At 39.5% G+C, this 19,061-nt stretch overlaps 1 protein-coding gene across 4 annotated transcripts in view; it reads right to left on the bottom strand.

Annotated features, from left to right (window-relative positions):
* Nucleotides 1–2,758: 2,758 nt before the first annotated feature.
* The window catches only part of LOC124554090 (zinc finger protein 708-like), a 119,869-nt gene continuing 103,566 nt past the window's right edge, over nt 2,759–19,061 (bottom strand). For all 4 annotated transcript variants that reach the window (XM_047128142.1, XM_047128140.1, XM_047128141.1 and 1 more), the window contains one exon: nt 2,759–4,878. In XM_047128142.1, coding sequence (XP_046984098.1) covers nt 3,360–4,878 — 1,519 coding nt within the window. In that variant the 3' untranslated portion in view covers nt 2,759–3,359. The remainder of the gene's footprint in view (nt 4,879–19,061) is intronic.

Here is a 19,061-nt window from a genome sequence, read left to right on the forward strand (position 1 = left end):
ATTAAGAGTCATGCACACAGCTTTGTGAAACACCAAAATGTTTCCAAAAAAAATAGCTTCTGTGCACTGGTGTAAACGGCAACCAAGCAAGTTGGATATGTTAGATTACACATTTTCGCATCTGACCCACTTACATGAAGATGCACTGATGAGCAAAAATGTCATGAACACTGCCCATCAGGACACTGAATGCCACATGTTCTAAGCACATGATGCAGTAAGCAGGATACAAGTATATAAGCAGAACCGAGATTAACAAGGAATTATTCTACCAATGAGATGTGTTGCGAATGTGTAAATCCAATGACATAAGTTACTTTAGCAAAGGGCATGTTGTTGTGGCACTGCAGTTGGGAACTTGTGCCTCAAATGTGGTGAAGCTAGTTGGCTGTTTCTGTGGTACTGTTGTAGACATCTGTGGAAAGTAGCTGAAAGATGATAAACCCATAACCTTAAGAAAATATTTAGTACATCTATACATCACAAATCATGGATGTCAGAGCCTTGCCTGCTCTGTAAAGTTGGGCACGTGGCAATATGTGGAATATCTGATGACAGAAAACAATGCTGGAGTAGCCATACACGTTTTGGAACACACAATTCACTACAAATTGTTGAATGTGGTGTTCCATGTCACTGTATGTTCCCATACTGATCCACCAAAATTTTCAATTCCAACTGCAGTGGGCAAGGGAGGCATTTTTCAGAAGGATAACTGTCCACGTGATATATCCAGAATCACTCCACAGTGGTCTGAATAGCATGGTAGTTGACACTGATGTCACGGCCGCACCACTTACCTGATGGGAACCTGTGAAATGCAACTGTATAGCCATTTGGTGCAACATACTTTCAAAAATGTGTAAACGGCTTGTCAAGTCTATATCATGTTGAATTGTTATTGCATTGTTTTCCAAAGGGGGACAAACATGCTATTAAGCAGGTTGATGTATTTGTTACGTTTACTGGTGCAGGATTAATACTAACAGAAAATGAATGTACACACTATTAATGACACACACAGCAAATCTCCTGAAAAACATTCCAGAGTAAAATAATTGCCATAATCAAGTTCCTCCAGTGTTGCATTTACAAGCCTGAGTGAAGTGACATGAATATATTCTTTCTGTCACTTCCTAAAATGCAAAGTTACAAGAACCACATGATGACTATGTTTGGAATAATAAGCTGAACTCATCACATTTCCCTGGCCTTATACTGAAAATTGCATGGTACACAGGATTACTGACAGAGGTGAAGAATACACTCCTGGAAATGGAAAAAAGAACACATTGACACCGGTGTGTCAGACCCACCATACTTGCTCCGGACACTGCGAGAGGGCTGTACAAGCAATGATCACACGCACGGCACAGCAGACACACCAGAAACCGCGGTATTGGCCGTCGAATGGCGCTAGCTGCGCAGCATTTGTGCACCGCCGCCGTCAGTGTCAGCCAGTTTGCCGTGGCATACGGAGCTCCATCGCAGTCTTTAACACTGGTAGCATGCCGCAACAGCATGGACGTGAACCGTATGTGCAGTTGTCGGACTTTCAGCGAGGGCATATAGTGGGCATGCAGGAGGCCGGGTGGACGTACCGCCGAATTGCTCAACACGTGGGGCGTGAGGTCTCCACAGTACATCGATGTTGTCGCCAGTGGTCGGCGGAAGGTGCACGTGCCCGTCGACCTGGGACTGGACCGCAGCGACGCACGGATGCATGCCAAGACCGTAAGATCCTACGCAGTGCCGTAGGGGACCGCACCGCCACGTCCCAGAAAATTAGGGACACTGTTGCTCCAGGGGCAACCGTCTCCATGAAGCTGGGCTACGGTCCCGCACACCGTTAGGCCGTCTTCCGCTCACGCCCCAACATCGTGCAGCCCGCCTCCAGTGGTGTCGCGACAGGCGTGAATGGAGGGACGAATGGAGACGTGTCGTCTTCAGCGATGAGAGTCGCTTCTGCCTTGGTGCCAATGATGGTCGTATGCATGTTTGGCGCCGTGCAGGTGAGCGCCACAATCAGGACTGCATATGACCGAGGCACACAGGGCCAACACCCGGCATCATGGTGTGGGGAGCGATCTCCTACACTGGCCGTACACCACTGGTGACCGTCGAGGGGACACTGAATAGTGCACGGTACATCCAAACCGTCATCGAACCCATCGTTCTACCATTCCTAGACCGGCAAGGGAACTTGCTGTTCCAACAGGACAATGCACGTCCGCATGTATCCCGTGCCACCCATCGTGCTCTAGAAGGTGTAAGTCAACTACCCTGGCCAGCAAGATCTCCGGATCTGTCCCCCATTGAGCATGTTTGGGACTGGATGAAGCGTCGTCTCACGCGGTCTGCACGTCCAGCACGAACGCTGGTCCAACTGAGGCGCCAGGTGGAAATGGCATGGCAAGCCGTTCCACAGGACTACATCCAGCATCTCTACGATCGTCTCCATGGGAGAATAGCAGCCTGCATTGCTGCGAAAGGTGGATATACACTGTACTAGTGCCGACATTGTGCATGCTCTGTTGCCTGTGTCTATGTGCCTGTGGTTCTGTCAATGTGATCATGTGATGTATCTGACCCCAGGAATGTGTCAATAAAGTTTCCCCTTCCTGGGACAATGAATTCACGGTGTTCTTATTTCAATTTCCAGGAGTGTATATCACAATTCACAATCTTCTTGTCTCAAAATCGATAGGAAAAAAAGCACTGTTAATGACAAAAACACATTTGATTCATATTTCTGGAGTATACAGTAATACAATTTCTTGACATCTTAAGCTACAGATATGGATTTTCATATTGTAACATTATCTGCTACCACACTGTAGTTCACATTGTTGCACAGTTTTTCAGAATTCTACCACATTTTAATGTTATTTCACAGTCATTACAATTTATTGTCTCCCTGCTACATCCATTATTTTATAGGCCTTGAGAGCAGCAACCAGAGAAATCCGTTTGTTTAAACTAACACTAACCTGCACTTGCTTTCTGATGTGAAGTAATGCACGAGTCTTGAGAGTACCCAATTGACTGAAACTTCTGCCACAGATATAACATTTGTGAGGTTTCATTCTAGTGTGAATTAATGTATCTGCCTTGAGATAGGCTGACTAGGCAAACGATAGAGCACAAATATCACATCTCTGACGTTTCATTCCTGTGTGAATCAATGTGTCTCTTGAGATTACCTAACAGAGCAATGGCTTTGCCACAAATATCGCATTTGTTCGGTTTCTTTCCAGTGTGAATTAATTCATGTGTCTTCAGACTACCTGACAGGGCAAACGATTTGTCACAAATATCACATTTGCCAGTGTGGATTAATTTGTGTCTCTTGAGACCATCTAAACAGCAAAAGATTTGCCACAAATATCAAATTTGTGCGGTTTCATTCTAGTGTGGATTAATTGATGTGTCTTGAGACTACTTGGCACAGTACAAGATTTGCCACAAATATCACATTTGTGCAGTTTCCTTCCAGTGTGAATTAATTCATGTCTCTTGAGATTGTCTGACATAGTAAAAGATTTCCCACAAATCTCACATTTGTGAGGTTTCTCTCCAGTGTGGATTAAACTGTGTTTCTTGAGACGACGTGAGACGGCAAACGATTTGTCACAAATCTCACATTTGTGAGGTTTCTTTCCAGTGTGGATTAATTTGTGTGTCTTCAGACTAAATGACAGGGCAAACGATTTGCCACAAATATCACATTTGTGCATTTTCTTTCCAGTGTGAATTAATTCATGTCTCTTGAAATTGTCTGACATAGCAAAAGATTTCCCACAAATCTCACATTTGTGACGTTTCTTTCCAGTGTGGATTAATTCGTGTCTCTTGAGACTACCTGACACAGCAAAAGATTTGCCACAAATCTCACATTTGTGAGGTTTCTTTCCAGTGTGGATTAATTTGTGTGTCTTCAGAGTAAGTGACAGGACAAACGATTTGTCACAAATATCGCATTTGTGAGGTTTCTTTCCAGTGTGGATTAATTTGTGTCTCTTGAGACTAGATGACAGGACAAAAGATTTGTCACAAATATCGCATTTGTGAGGTTTCTTTCCATTGTGGATAAATTTGTGTGTCTTGAGACTAGATGACCGGGCAAACGATTTGTCACAAATATCGCATTTGTGAGGTTTCTTTCCAGTGTGAATTAATTCATGTCTCTTGAGCCTACCTGACACAGGAAAAGACTTACCACAAATACCGCATTTGTGGGGTCTGCTCGCAGTAAGCAGAACAGCCTGGGCACCGACATTAACAGCTGTAGATAAATTTCCATAATGATTTGTTGTCTCCATATCATGTGTCATATGTGTGTTACATATGTCATTAGAGGACCTGTTTGAAGCTTTCCAAGTTTCCTTATATGAAGATAGCTCATTGTGTTCTGTGACAGGAACTTCTGACACTCTATCTGAGAAGATACCGCTTTGATGCTTATCACTAAAGCCATATTTTTCATGATTGGCAGCAGTTAAGTCTTTATAATTCTCACTCATTCTCAAATGTTTTTTCAAGCTTACATTACTGTGAAATACCTCACCACACCACTTACAAACATACAAAGGCGGCTGCATGCCATCAATGTGCATAAACACATGCATTATGAGTCTGTATTTTGAAGGAAAGCTCTGTAGACAGAAGTTACAGCTATATACATGAAATTCCTTTTCCCTCATACTGCAGTCATATATGGTGGCAACTGAGCATTCCTTATCCATAATCCCTTCTTTATGTCTACCAAACTCGCGTGGTGACTTCTCTCTGTCTATCTCCCAGTCATCCAGGACCCGTCCATGGTGACAAGTTTCTTCACATGATGTGCCACAGCTCCCACCAGTACTATGAATCAACCTGAAGAGTGAGGAGTAGAGTGATAAATATACAAAATGGGAACAATATTTAAGTGTCCATAAATTCAGGACTATAGGCCACATGTCACAATAATGCATAAGAAATTACATTTTCAATAACAGTTACTAATTTAAAATTAAAATATTCTACCAGAAGGAAAGAACTGATGAAGTAAAATTGGTTTAAAAAGAAAATAACCATAGGAAATTCAATAACGATTAATCTGAGTCACTGATTTGAATTGGGAGTTTTTAGATGAGAATTAAAATAATTCACTTTGGAGTATTACAATATTTTTAAAATATGGCGAAAGAAGTTAATAGTCTACACCAGTTTATTAAATGTATCAAAAAATGTTTGTTAGATGTTTAATTCAGAATTCTTATGTTCAAGGTATTTCAGATTTAATTAAAAGTAATAATGAGAAATAATTTTTAATGCCCTCTTCCATCATAACAGCTCCGGAAGTGCCTTATCTTTGTTTTGGAAACACTTCCACTTTTGGAAATGAGAAATCTCTTTCACCTAGTAAAACAGAATTTTTTTTTGTTTGATTCCCATTGAGTCAAGAACTAGTGAAAGGTCCAATATTTTTATTGGGTATCTACTATGGTTGTCTATCATCTAGATAAAAACTGTTCATGAACAAGTATCAATATCACATCATTTAAGGTAAAAAAATTTGCATACTGATGAATGAATTTGAATGTTACACTTACAGATGGTTTCAATCAAAGACTGTGTTTTTGGTACTGCAACTTATATGGAGCCTTAAGCAAATGGAAATATTGCCTGGAAAGTTGGAAGTGAGTGTAATTTTTCCAGTACATTTGCAGCGATCTTTTTTTTTAAAAAAACTTTTACCTCTTTCCAGCATGTGGTCACCTCGCATTGCAGAACACCATTGACAGAAAGACACTGGTATAAATGGCCACATAACCCATTAGCCACAGTGCAGGAGACATCATACTGAGTGCCAGTGATAACAGCTGATGCATGAGCAACCCCCGTAGTATCTGGGTCCCATGATTACATCTGCAATTAAACCCTTTCTCACAGAACAGAAATGTGTGATGCCTTTCAGGTCCCCAGTATGTGCAGCATGTTGCATATGAAAGATTACAAAATACTGTGGGCAAGCATGCTCCAGTAATTTCCTTCTGTTCTGATTGTAACTCTTGACTTTTTTTGTGTTAGATGTATAGTTTTGTTTAGTATGGTAACTGGCAAATTTCGAGTGTTTTTAAGCTGTAACTGGCATCATACGATTTTTTTACATAACTGGTATCATGCTGTATGTCAGATTCCAGAATTTAACAAGTTTTTTTAACTGAACTAGTTACAGCATGTGTTTTCACACACATTGAAGTGAAGTAACTGAATATTGATAATGAAGAAAATCGAAGAATTATCCAAGTCACGTTTCAAATAAATACTTTTCTATGATTCTCAAAGCACTGGAAATAAAAGTTACAATTAAAATTTGTATGGTATGCCAGACTTTGATTAACAATCAAGGACGAGGAACAGAATTTCTGGAAAACTTCAATGAGAAATCAATTTTGATGTTAATTACTTATAAAGTATTTTAGACATCTCCATGTAAGCATTGTATAGATACTGGGTACTAGTGTGTGTCATATCCTTATCGTTACCCCACAACAATTTTCGTGACAGGTGCATCTGTAAGCTATTCATGCTGTGATGGTGAAAGTGAACAAGTATATTATCAACAAAAATATTACAGCCTGGACAGTAACACTGCTGATGGTTTACACTACATTTGTTAAAAGTTTTGACACTGTATCTGTTACCTCTACTGTATACCTTCCTTTGTTATCTCGAGTCTGTCATTATGAAGAAAACCAGTTTCTTACAGTACCATGAAAAGTATTACATCTGGTTCCCCTAGTAAGGAAATTTTATCAATGTAAGCTTTTATCTCAGAGACATCAACAACAAGCACAAAAGTTATGTTCTTCTGAATATTTTCATAGTGTCAAAATTTTGTTTCATCACTGTTGAATCTCATCTAAAATACCTTGAGGGAAATGTACACCTGATTCCTTGTTCAATGTCTCAATTCCTACCCAGCACATTACCCCTAAGTCACAGGCCAGGAACCTGCAAAGCAATATTGTATTGCCTTGTGCACACATTGCTTGGGTTGTGCATTTCTCCATTTGGAAGAGTTTCCCCTACCATAAAATCAGGAATCATGGTGATAAGACTATGTCCCCTGCTATCATCATAATCATCATCAGCAGCATCATCCAGTCCGTCATGAAGTTGTATCACCAATTTCTATCATGTTATGTTAACACGTTCGCTGCGGCTGACGCTTATAAGCGTTTCCGCGATCAACACGCCAGAGCGGCTGACGCTCATAAGCGTTTCCGCGATCAACACGCCAGAGCGGCTGACGCTCATAAGCGTTGCCGCCATCAGCAAGCCAGTGCGGGTAACACTTATAAGCGGTGCGCTCGCTAGCTGAGTTCTCACTAGGGGAGGTCGCCAACTGGGACACGCCGATTTCGTCCGAATTGTTTCTAGAAAGAGGTGGGACTCCACATAACGTGCCCGAAATATTTCGCCTGAGTTGGCTATAGGAAAGGATAACATGCTCTCGAAAGTTGTTCCGATAGCACTATAGGAGGCTATACCCTATTTAGCGCTCTGTTCGTCGTTATTGGCGTAGAGTAATAGTCAAGCGCATTGCTCACGAAACAGGCGACTTGGGATCAATCCCAGGTCCGTCCTGATTTTTTTTTCTCATTTTTATTTTACTTCGTATCTTCAGAGTGTTCGGTTATTTACGGTAGATGTATATTTCTATCGTCAAGTCAAAAATCTAATTAAAAGATTACAAAGTGCCCCTGAATAACTCCAACAACAGCGAGAGGTATCATCAAGAGAAGATGCAATTAAAATACATTCGACCGTGCTGCATCAATTCAGTGCTCTTGTGGACACCCCTATGATCTAGTACGCTTGGTTTGCATCCAAACTATTAGAGGAAACACCTTAGTTTTAAAACTTGAATTAAGTGTGCTTTCCAATGAAGCATGTTGCAGAGAAATGTAACTGCTCAAACAATGCCTTCATAAAATGTGCCTAGAGTGAAACATATATGTTTCACATGTTTCTATGATATGTCACCATAAAAATGGCAAAACTTCTACTGTCGTAATGAATAAAAAGTAGCGCACGTAATCACAAGAATCTTTAAAATCTTTATTTTCATTAAAACTTTCGCCTAGTTATATAAATATACTACTTGAATGTATTTAAATTCTACGGTAAATAGTTGAAAAATCTGACGAAACCAAGGAAAATAAGAATGAAAACAATTGAAAAAAATTAGGAAGCACCTGGGATTGATTCCAGGTCGACTGTTTCGTGAGCAATGCGCTTGACCATTACGCTACGCCGTCAACATGTTCGCTGCGGCTGACGCATATAAGCGGCGCGTTCACTAGCAGAGTTCTCAGTTTAGTTTGTTCGGCTGTGCACTCGTGTTAGTTCAAGTAACCAACGACATATCACGTAACGTGTTCCTGTCTGCAGTTGTGTGTTTTCGTTTTTTGTCGTCTGTGTTGTGCATTGTTTGCAATGGCGGCGAATGAACCGACACCAGGGCCTTCGAACGCGAAAAAGTGTAGGAAGAGTGACCAATATACTGACCATGAGTTACTACGTGTGTTAGAAGATAGTGATGTAGAGTTCAGAGAGGACGAACCAGATGAGGGTGACTGGCATTTGGAGACTGCAGAAACAGACCACAGTGATGACAGTGTGGAAGCAGAACTGTCCAGTATGTTTCGTGACAGTTCGGAATCGGACGATACGGGCGACGATGATGAGGAAATCGCCGACGATAAAGAACCAGCGCTCGCAGAGGTAAGCAAACCAGGTGTTACGTGGCATGAAGAACCACATGGGATGCAGTATCACCCGTTTACGAAAGCAGAATGTTTGCTGATGAAGCCTGCTGGCAATACGCCAATGGATTTCTTTAGGCTACTGGTTACAGATGACATACTGCAGCTCATAGTTGACGAAACAAATGATAACGCACGGAATATATTTGCGAGCGCAAATACACAAGAGGGCTCTAGAATTAGTAATTGGAAACCCGTAAGTATAGAAGAAATACTTGTCTTCCTGGGGATTTCATTACATATGGGTAATGTCAAATGTGCCCGACTACAAGACTACTGGAAGAGGGATCCGCTGTTCGAAAATAAAGGAATAACGATGAGTATGAGCAGAGACAGATATTTGCTTATCTTACGCGCATTGCATTTTGCAAAAAATCCAGAGTCAGGCGAACCGAAACCAAATGATCGACTGTATAAGATACGCCCTATATTGAATTATTTCAACAACAAAATGTGTAATGTGTATTATCCAGGTAGGGATCTCTCTTTAGATGAATCAATGATTCTTTGGAGGGGACGATTGTCATTTAGACAATACATAAAAAACAAAAGAAATAAGTATGGCATCAAATTGTACATGCTAAATAACCCAGACGGCTTCATCAATAAATGCGCTGTGTACACGGGGATGCGTGGTGATATGGGGGGAAAAGGGCATGCTGAAAAGATAGTATTGCATTTGTTAGAAGAGAAGGTGAATGTTGGCCATCACATTTACATGGACAATTTTTACAACAGCTTTGCCTTAGCTAAAACCCTGTTGATTGCAAAAACACATTGCACCGGGACACTAAGGGTAATTAGGAAAAATACCCCTAAAGACGTGGTATGCGCCAAGCTGGGGAAAGGGGACACCATAGCACGATATTCGGACGGGGTAATGATCGGCAAATGGAAGGATAGACGAGAGGTCTCCTATATTTCCACAGAATACCCCAATACAATGGAACGTGTGCAGAATGCACGCCAGCAAATAGTCGCGAAACCACTGCCAATTATCAGATATAATAGTTGTATGTCTGGGACCGATAGGCAGGACCAGATGTTGTCTTATTATTTATGTGAACGAAAGACAATCCGCTGGCCAAAGAAACTATTCTTCCATGTAGTTGACATGCTAATGTTCAATGCACATTACCTATATAATAAATACTCAGGGCATAATATGACTTTGTATGATTATAGAATACAAATAATAAAGGGACTACTTCCACCAATGGACGTTACAAAAGGTGTGTGTAACAAATGTAAAGACACACATGTTGTGCAAAAGCGGGACGCAACGGAAGGGACGAAGCAAGTTATGCGGAAGCGATGTAAAACGTGCGCGGCACGGGGCAAGCGTTCGGATACACCATACGTGTGTATAACGTGTCCAAACCAACCTGGATTCTGTTTGAACTGCTGCACAATTACACATCCATAATGTAATGGGACGTCGTATCTACAGAGGAAGATCTGTTTGTGTTTGATTTGTAAAGTGTTTGTTTTATTTGATAGCCATGTAAATATAGTTACATTGGTTGCTCAGAATATGATGTTTCTGTACAGTACCGTATGTGGACTTATTTGTGGTTTGCTATAAAAACATCACCTCTACACCTTGAAAACTTATTTGTTACTAGCTGCAGTGCCCGGCGTTGCCCGGGTGTGTATTCATTCCTGTCTTATTTTAGTCCATCTGCTTCTTCTCTCTCTGTCCATCGCCTCCTGTTCTATCGCTATCTATTTTCCATTCATCTCAGTTCCGTTTTCACACAGGTCAATCTTCATGACATAATATTTCCTGTACTATGTGTCCCACAAGAATATAATTTTCCATGTTCCCCGGGAAGAATATTAGGAAACTGCAAAATGAGGTGCGAATGAAGTTGGTATTACAGACGTAATACATTACAACCACATGCATAGTGGGACGGATTTTCGTGAGTTTCATAGTTTTGACGTCATATCTCCTGTACTACGTGTCATACTACGATATAATTTCAAAGCTACATTTAGTGGTATATATGCATATCCTCTGCAAAATTCTTCGCGAACAGCTTTAGTAGTAATGACATAATAAATAGAAATCACAAACCTGATGTTGCGGTTATTCAAGAACAGAATTGTTTATGACGTCATATCTCCTGAACTATATATCGTAAGTAGTTTTTGCTACCATAGCAAATGATTCATTACCTTAGAGAAGATTTGTACCAAATTTGATTGAAATCGGTGTACTAGTTTAGGAGCAGATGTGGAATATCGTCACATGATGCGGCCGTTTTTGACGAACTACATTGTTCATGACGTCATATCTCCTGACGTATGTGGTTCTTACCCCTACAGTGATAGTTTTCCGATAATAGGAATATGTGTACCACGTTTCGTTGAAATCGGTCCAGTAGGAGGAGATGTGGAACATACATACATACACATACAGTCATTTTTATAATATGTATATATTTGTGATTGGGTTTCCATAGCACCACATTGCAGACGAGTCCTGTTTCTTTTTCTTCGTTTTATAAATCTTTTGGTGTTTTCCGACTAATTCTTTTTCAATGGAGTGGATTTGTCACTTGTGTGAATTGCATTTTCTGTCCAGTTAGCAATACAATAAATAAATAAGGGGCTTTGTTAGAATTGTTTGCAATAAATGCATGTAACGCTTATAAGCGACAGACAGCAGGCAGCATTTATCACATGATCGGCATGCAGCTAAAGTGTACTTGTATTTCTATATCTAGCACCTCTTCCGCAGACGTTATATTCGTTGCCAATATTACGTTCGTGCACAACATGAATTTGTCGCAAAACTAGACATTAGTCTTGCGATCAAAATTTAGGCGTGTTCATAATTTGTATTCAGCCAGGTATGGATTACGAAATATAAATTCCAGCAGTATCTTATTATAACTTGAAACTGCTGACTTCCCTTGCAGAACAAAGTTTTATTCATCCATAAGAATTATGAAAAGATACAGTGGCGAGCTAAGTCGGTAACTATGTAAAGTTATTTCCTCGAAATAAAAATCATAGAAGGCCGTGCGGCTGCAAAGAGAAGTGATTGCAGCGCTCCTGGCAGCTAGCCCCGAACTGTTTTGACTGAGTGGAACGCTGCGCCTCTGGTAGCCAGCGTACGAACTCCAAACGAATCAGCTGGCGGCATCTAGTTTATTCGCCACAAACTTACAGGTTTCGCAGGGCTATGATTTCAGCTCTCAGCGCACGTGCGCTTACAAGCGTCCGCCTCGCGCGTTAGCGGCTCGCACTGGCGACCGCAGCGAACGTGTTAATGAATACCACTGCCATCCAAAACTTCATAAATCATTTATCCAAAATATACATTGAAATATGGTTCACTTACTGTCAAAACTTGGGTAGAATAATAGGTCTGTTCACGCTGGTTTCAATGGTCAGAAGGACATGGCATACACTGCATCTTGTACAAGATACTGACAGAAGTCACCGAAAGTATTATGCTGCAATAAATACAAACTGTTGATAGAAACCCCTGCTAAGTAGCCAAAATAGAACGAGCATGGTATCTCTTCAAGAATTTACTGAGGGTCAAATTGTCTGAGTAGCACCCTGCTTTCATAACAAGATGTTGATCCTAGACCTTCCAAGTGCTTATAATAAAACTGACTGTGTTCCAGGTGCTGCAGTGGGGGCGCTCTATTTTGCAGAATGCTGTAACATTGTTGGATGTTCCAGAATGAGATTTTCACTCTGCAGCAGAGTGTGCACTAGTCCAGAGTTCGAGTCTCGGTCGGGCACACAGTTTTAATCTGCCAGGAAGTTTCACTGTAGGATGTTCATTAACTGGTGTCCTCACTGAGTACCCTGAAAAATAATTTCTCACTTTCTGCCACCAGGTGAAAATATGGCGCTACAAGCTGTCAGAATGAGGTGACAGGTCAAGAAAAAGGGAAGAAACGATGAGTAAAATGATAACAATGGTTCTGTTACATTTATTAGGATATGGTAAGAAGTTGCATGTTCAAAATGGTCTACTGACCCAGCAACATGCTGTATCTGTAACATGACATGGTTACAGTTGCTTACAGCATATCCAGTGTAATCAGATTGATTGTCGTCATACGATATCCTTCTGATCAGGATTAGTCTGGATATATCCCTGATAAATCCTTCAAATATCTCAATACCCACTTGTCACATTAATTTAGGTAGAGGGCTCTCGAAGACCACACATTTTGAAATTGCCTAGATATAATGCAATTGATACCAAAGGCTTTGCAATACCTATCTTTCACATGACAAGTGAATTATCATGTAACACCATCTCACATCAAAATAATGGTGCAGAGACTAGCGTGTTCTTGAAATGTTGAATCACGAGTTGCATAACAAATTTCTTCTGAAGTTCACACGTCAATGTACACCTAACAGGCCCACGAGATGTCATCTCGAAGGAACACTGACTGAGAATGAAGGCACTTGTGAAACTACACCACACTGTCACATAAGCTGAGTGCAGTGGATGCTCCTGCACGTTTGGGAGGACAGCTCCATATGCGGCAGTTGTGTGCATTCACAGCCCCATGCACAGTAAAATATGCCTTGTCCACCCAAAGAATATTCCCCAGCCAAAAGTCACTTACTTCCATGCATGCCAAAAATGAAGGCAAAATGAAAGTGTTGTAGCCTATCCTGGGGCTTCTTTAGCAGCTCATAGAGATACTAGTGTAAAATGTGCCACAAAATCTGTTGAACTTTTGATTTGGGGGACACACAGTCAGAGACACACTGTGTGAGTGAGAGAGAGAGAGAGAGAGAGAGAGAGAGAGAGAGAGAGAGAGAGAGAGATATCCTGTTACAACTCTAGCACTTACTGCAGAAGTTGAGGCATCTGCTGCATGGTCAGCTGCAGCTAAAAGCTACTTCAACAGCTGCTGTTGGAATCTGCTGCACCACTCAATTCACCTCTTCCTTCAATTTTCTTGATCGTATTCTTTATTACATTTATTGACATGGGGTCGTTTCTCAGGCATTTATTTCAATTATATTCCTGCAATGCAGTGCTGTTCTGATAAAACAACTGTACCACCACTGCATGGCGTTTTTTCTCAATAGCCACATCATTTCATTTCATATGGAAGGCAAAAACATTAACTGGGTGTATACCCGGACAAGAAAAAAAATTCCCATATTTCCCAGTTAATAACACTTTCTAGGGTGAAAATGAACTATTTACCAGGTGGAAGTACATTTTTCAATGTTAAAAAATGATACTGTTTCCCTACAATCCTTTGAATGGTGATGAATTTGTGAACAGATATAGAACTTTCTGGCACTTTAGGAATCTCAACCTAGCAAAGAACGAAACATTTCCTCGATGCGTAGAAACATATAAACAACTTATTTTCGTATCATGAAAGTATTAACACAAATTTCACCAATTACACCACAGTACTTCCAAATCGCTAAAATCAACATTGTGTTGTGGTTTTGTTGGCCAAGTATTGCTCATGTCACATGATATTGCCAGCCAGTGACAGCAGACATTAAGATCATACGAAACATGATGATGTCAGCTAATAACAACATGAATTTTAGGCCGTGCAAACACACAAACAGAAAAATTTAATGGTTTAAATTAATACACATCAGTACAACCAAAAGAAAAGCTAAGTTTTCATACATAATACTGACATTCGGAAAGTTGGTGCTGTTTTCTCCGAGAGTGTTGTTAGGCGGGACTAAGAGCACCAGCTTTAATTGCAGCAGCTGAGTATTTCTGACTGACGTGCCCTGGACACTTTTTGGGTTACCTAGCAGAATAATATTCTGTAGACAACTTTTGACTTTTTTCATAGTAAAGCCAGTTACATGTGAAATCGCTCAAGAACTTACTTCACAATTTTTTTTTTAAAGACAACTACACTTTTTGCCAGCATTATAGCATAAACTGTAATCAATGAAAGAACAAAAATAAATATGAGAGACTAACCTCGAAACCAGGTCATTTTTGTGCGTATTACCTTCTCAACATATATGAAAAGCAAGTGTGCCACCAAAATATAAAATTAGGGCATAAATGGCTGGTCTTCTACGCCTAAAATAATGCGCATACCTGGTCCTCAGCATTAAGTTTTGAATGAGAATCTAATGTTCCATGGTTTAAGAAATTCATCAAAAATTCTGACACGTATCATCATCATGCATAAAAGGAAACTTACTTTCAAAGTAATGCTTCTGAATCCAGCATTCGCAATATTTCCCTGCGTCCATTAGAAAAGTAACCAGTTGTGACGTCACTCATCAAAATGGCCCAGTAATAAGACATACTGAAAGCATTTTCTTTCCACGAAGTATTGCAGAATCTTTAACATTACTGTCGGAAGATGTTTGTGTGTACACTGGTTTTGTTGTGGTGAACGCCCATTTTCTTTGCAACTATAGATTTTGGCAACATTCCCTCGTTTATGTTTTATTGCTGCACTATTATTCTGCAGTGGAGGGCTAAAGTAATTTTTTATTAGCGTATCCATACGTAGCAATCAAAATTACAAAAAATTTAATGGAAAAATAAAATAAACATTCCTGGAATTCTCAAATATCCCTGGTCCTAATCTGAACAGATCTGAGTCGCTTTTGTGTGGCCATATTAAAGAAAAGATGTACAGCAGCAATCCCAAAACCATTGCAGGCTGAAAATAGCCACTTGGGGAGTCACTGACAGCATCGAAGCTCCGACACTTTAGTGGGTCATGCAGAATTTTGCTGTCTGTTTGTGCCACATCATTGCCAATGACAGATGCGTATTAAAGATATCATAACCTAAGTCTGAATACCTGCAGTGTGTTTACATATTGAATAGAGTGTGTGAATGCCATGGTTTGCAACTAATTTACGATTTTTTTTCATGTAGTTCAATAATTGTCACCCTGTATGTTTCCTATGTGAGAGACTGGGCACTGGGCTGCACATCCTGCACTGCCATCTATATTTGAATGATTAATTTTATTACAAATGTTGGTGTGGCTTTCTGCCCAAGTTGAAAGTGAAGTTATTATTTCTTGTATCATAATGCACAAGAAGTTGAAATCACTGAATGTTCATCATTCTTCCCCCACAGAATCACTCCCTCCTTACCCCTCTCATTCTTTCATACAAACAATTTGTAGTAAAGAGAAAATTTAAGCGACTACTGATTGAAACTTTCTCCTTTTGGTGAGGTTGGTTTACTGGGCAATGCACATCATCGAAGTACATGTACATAAATATCACTTTAGAACCATTTAGTCTGTATGTCTAATCAAATATATTTCTTTGTCATTGGTCAAAATGTTTGCAGTCACTTTATTGCTTAATAGTATTCACTACTTAGGATGTTACACATTGTGTCAATGATGAATTAAAGATTTTAATTTAAGAAGAAAACAATTACATGGCCTTACATACAAATTTCCAAGTCAATGCGTTAACATTATATTCCACTTGTTTCTGTATTCTGTGTTTAAAAAATATTTGCCTGTCTGGTACTCATGTAGCTACATTTCTTATGCACCTGCTTCCAGATAGGACAAGTAACACATCATAGAGGTCTAGTGAATCCAGTTCAGATACTACTCAGAAGATTGAAGCTTTCAATATCTACAGATGGCAAGTGCTTAATTTCTCACACCCTGCTCGAATGAAACATTGGCATACAGATGGTCAGTGCATTCCAGCTACCAATAGTCTTCAAGGTGGAGTGATACCATCTGAACCCAGGCAGGCAGGGTTTTCTTGGATTCTATGGCCCAGGTGGAACATATGCTGACCAAACTTTTCAAATTACTTTTCTTACAGCACGTAAAAAAATGGTTCAAATGGCTCTGAGCACTATGGGACTTAACTGCTGAGGTTATCAGTCCCCTAGAACTTAGAACTACTTAAACCTAACTAACCTAAGGACATCACACACATCCATGCCCGAGGGAGGATTCGAACCTGCGACAATAGTGGTTGCACAGTTCCAGACTGTAGCGCATAGAACTGCTCAACCAGGTAAGATACAAATTATAGTAACTATAGACAGATGTGCGGTCCTTGCCTGGTTTCATGATATTACACTACATTCCATCACATCGATACTTGTTCCACATATCATGAATACGACATTTTGTAATGATGTGCCACTTGTCAGTTTACCATTAGGTTTCATTACACAATGTAATTTATTTTTTCACCACTACAATTTCATATCTAGAAGTTCATCTACTGAGTAAATGATGTCATTCATAAGTGATTTTAATTTTTTTAGATGCTGATTGGCTGTCTGTCAGATTGTTAATGCTATTTGGTAAATGACCAAAGACTTCCGTGGGACCACAATTCATCGCTTTCTGTGCCAAAGTCAGATTTAGCCCATTGTACTTTGCTATTATTTTTGTATGGGGATTCGCTATTAATGACAAATTTCGTAAGTGAAGGTACTGTGAATGTCCCTAGTTCCTTAAACGAGTGTCTACAATGTGATCTTGAGTGCTCTCCAACTATTATTCTGATTACAACTCTACAGAACAGTATATACTATGTCTTCTAAAAATTTACTGTGAGACCATCTGCAGAGAGCCATCTAATTTCCTGAAAGACATAATGACATAATTTATAATTTCCTCACTTAATTCTTGTTTCTTGGGTGTGATTACTATATCATCAGAAAAAAGAATAGCTTTGGATCTTCAGGGTTAATGTAGAATGCCAAGTCTCACACACACACACACACACACACACACACACACACACACACACACACACACACACACAATATATGGCACCATTCTTGATATCTCCCCAGTTAGAAGACTGCTGACTTTTGCACACTATCTCTATTGTTAATTTCAGCCTTCTGCATTCTTCCAGTTAAATATGAATTAAACCATTTGTGCATGTCATACTCATACCACAATACTTAAGCTGATATATAAGATTTTCATGATTCACACAGTCAAAAGCTTTTGAGAGATTACAAAAATCCTAATGAGTGATGTAAAGTTACCCAGACCATTTAATATTTCAGCTGTGAAAGCATGTATAGTATTTTATGTCGCAAAGCCTTTCTGAAAATCAAACTGACTTTTCTTAGTACTGCATTTTTTATGAATAGGTAAAGGCAGTCTTGAATAAGTTACTTTTCAAGAACTTTTGATGGAGCTGTCAGAAGTCAGATTGAGTGGTAGTTATTAGCATCAGACTGATCTGCCTTTTTACGCAATGGTTTAAAAATAGCAAATTTCAGTCTATCTGGAAAAGTGCCCTGTTTCAGTGAGCTACTTCATATGTGGCTGAGAAATGTACTTATCTGTTGACAACACGCTTTTAGTATTGTGTTGGAAGTGCCATCAATTCCAAGGGTGAATTTATTATTTTCCTAATTTCAGTTTTATCAAATTGCATAGCTATTGCTTCTTTCATATACAGCCTTGTATTTTCTAATGAACAGCTGGATCCTATTTTCTCTACAATATGTAAAAAATGTTTATTAAAAATACTTTGTACTTCAGGTTTTGGTTAACAAACCTTTCATTGAGTCTGATAGAAATACAACCCTCCTGTGATTTTGACTGTCCTGTTTCCTTTCTAACAATATCCCAAATTGTTTTAATTTCATCAGAGCTGCTACTCCAAGACCTAATGCACACACTAATGGACTTTTTAATAACTTTTCGTAATACAGTGAAATAATTTTTGAAATGTTCGGCTCTTTCTGCATATTTACTCTTTCTGGATGTAAGATACATTTCCCATTTCTGTTTACAACATATTTTTATCTCTTTAGTTAGCAACAGCTTTTTAGATGGTTTCTTACAATTACGTTATGTTGTTTGCTTAGGGAAACTATTTTCACATTAAATTTTAAATTAGCATCAGGTTCCCTGTACATCTCATCCCACTCTATTGCTAGATTTGCAATTGTTAAATTGAATGCACTAATTTGGAGAAGTGTTTTGCATTACTTATATGGCACTATGTCATATAGTATAAATAGCTGTGCATCATGATCATAAGGACCAATGTTAAAAGGAAAAGTTTTTGATTAAATTTATCTTCAGTCTGTGTGCTGCTTTCCTGTACAACCTGTGCAGGAAAACCAATAACTAATGTCACATTGAAAGAACCAAGTAATACTTCAAGGTCGTCCTGTCTATCAGATTCTTTCAGAAAATCTACACTGAAATCTCCACAAACAATTTGCTTATCTCTGACTGCCAGACAACATAATAAGGAATCCAAGTTTTTCAGAAA

The sequence above is a fragment of the Schistocerca americana genome, chromosome 11 (assembly GCF_021461395.2).
Source record: "Schistocerca americana isolate TAMUIC-IGC-003095 chromosome 11, iqSchAmer2.1, whole genome shotgun sequence".
Classification (NCBI taxonomy): domain Eukaryota; kingdom Metazoa; phylum Arthropoda; class Insecta; order Orthoptera; family Acrididae; genus Schistocerca; species Schistocerca americana.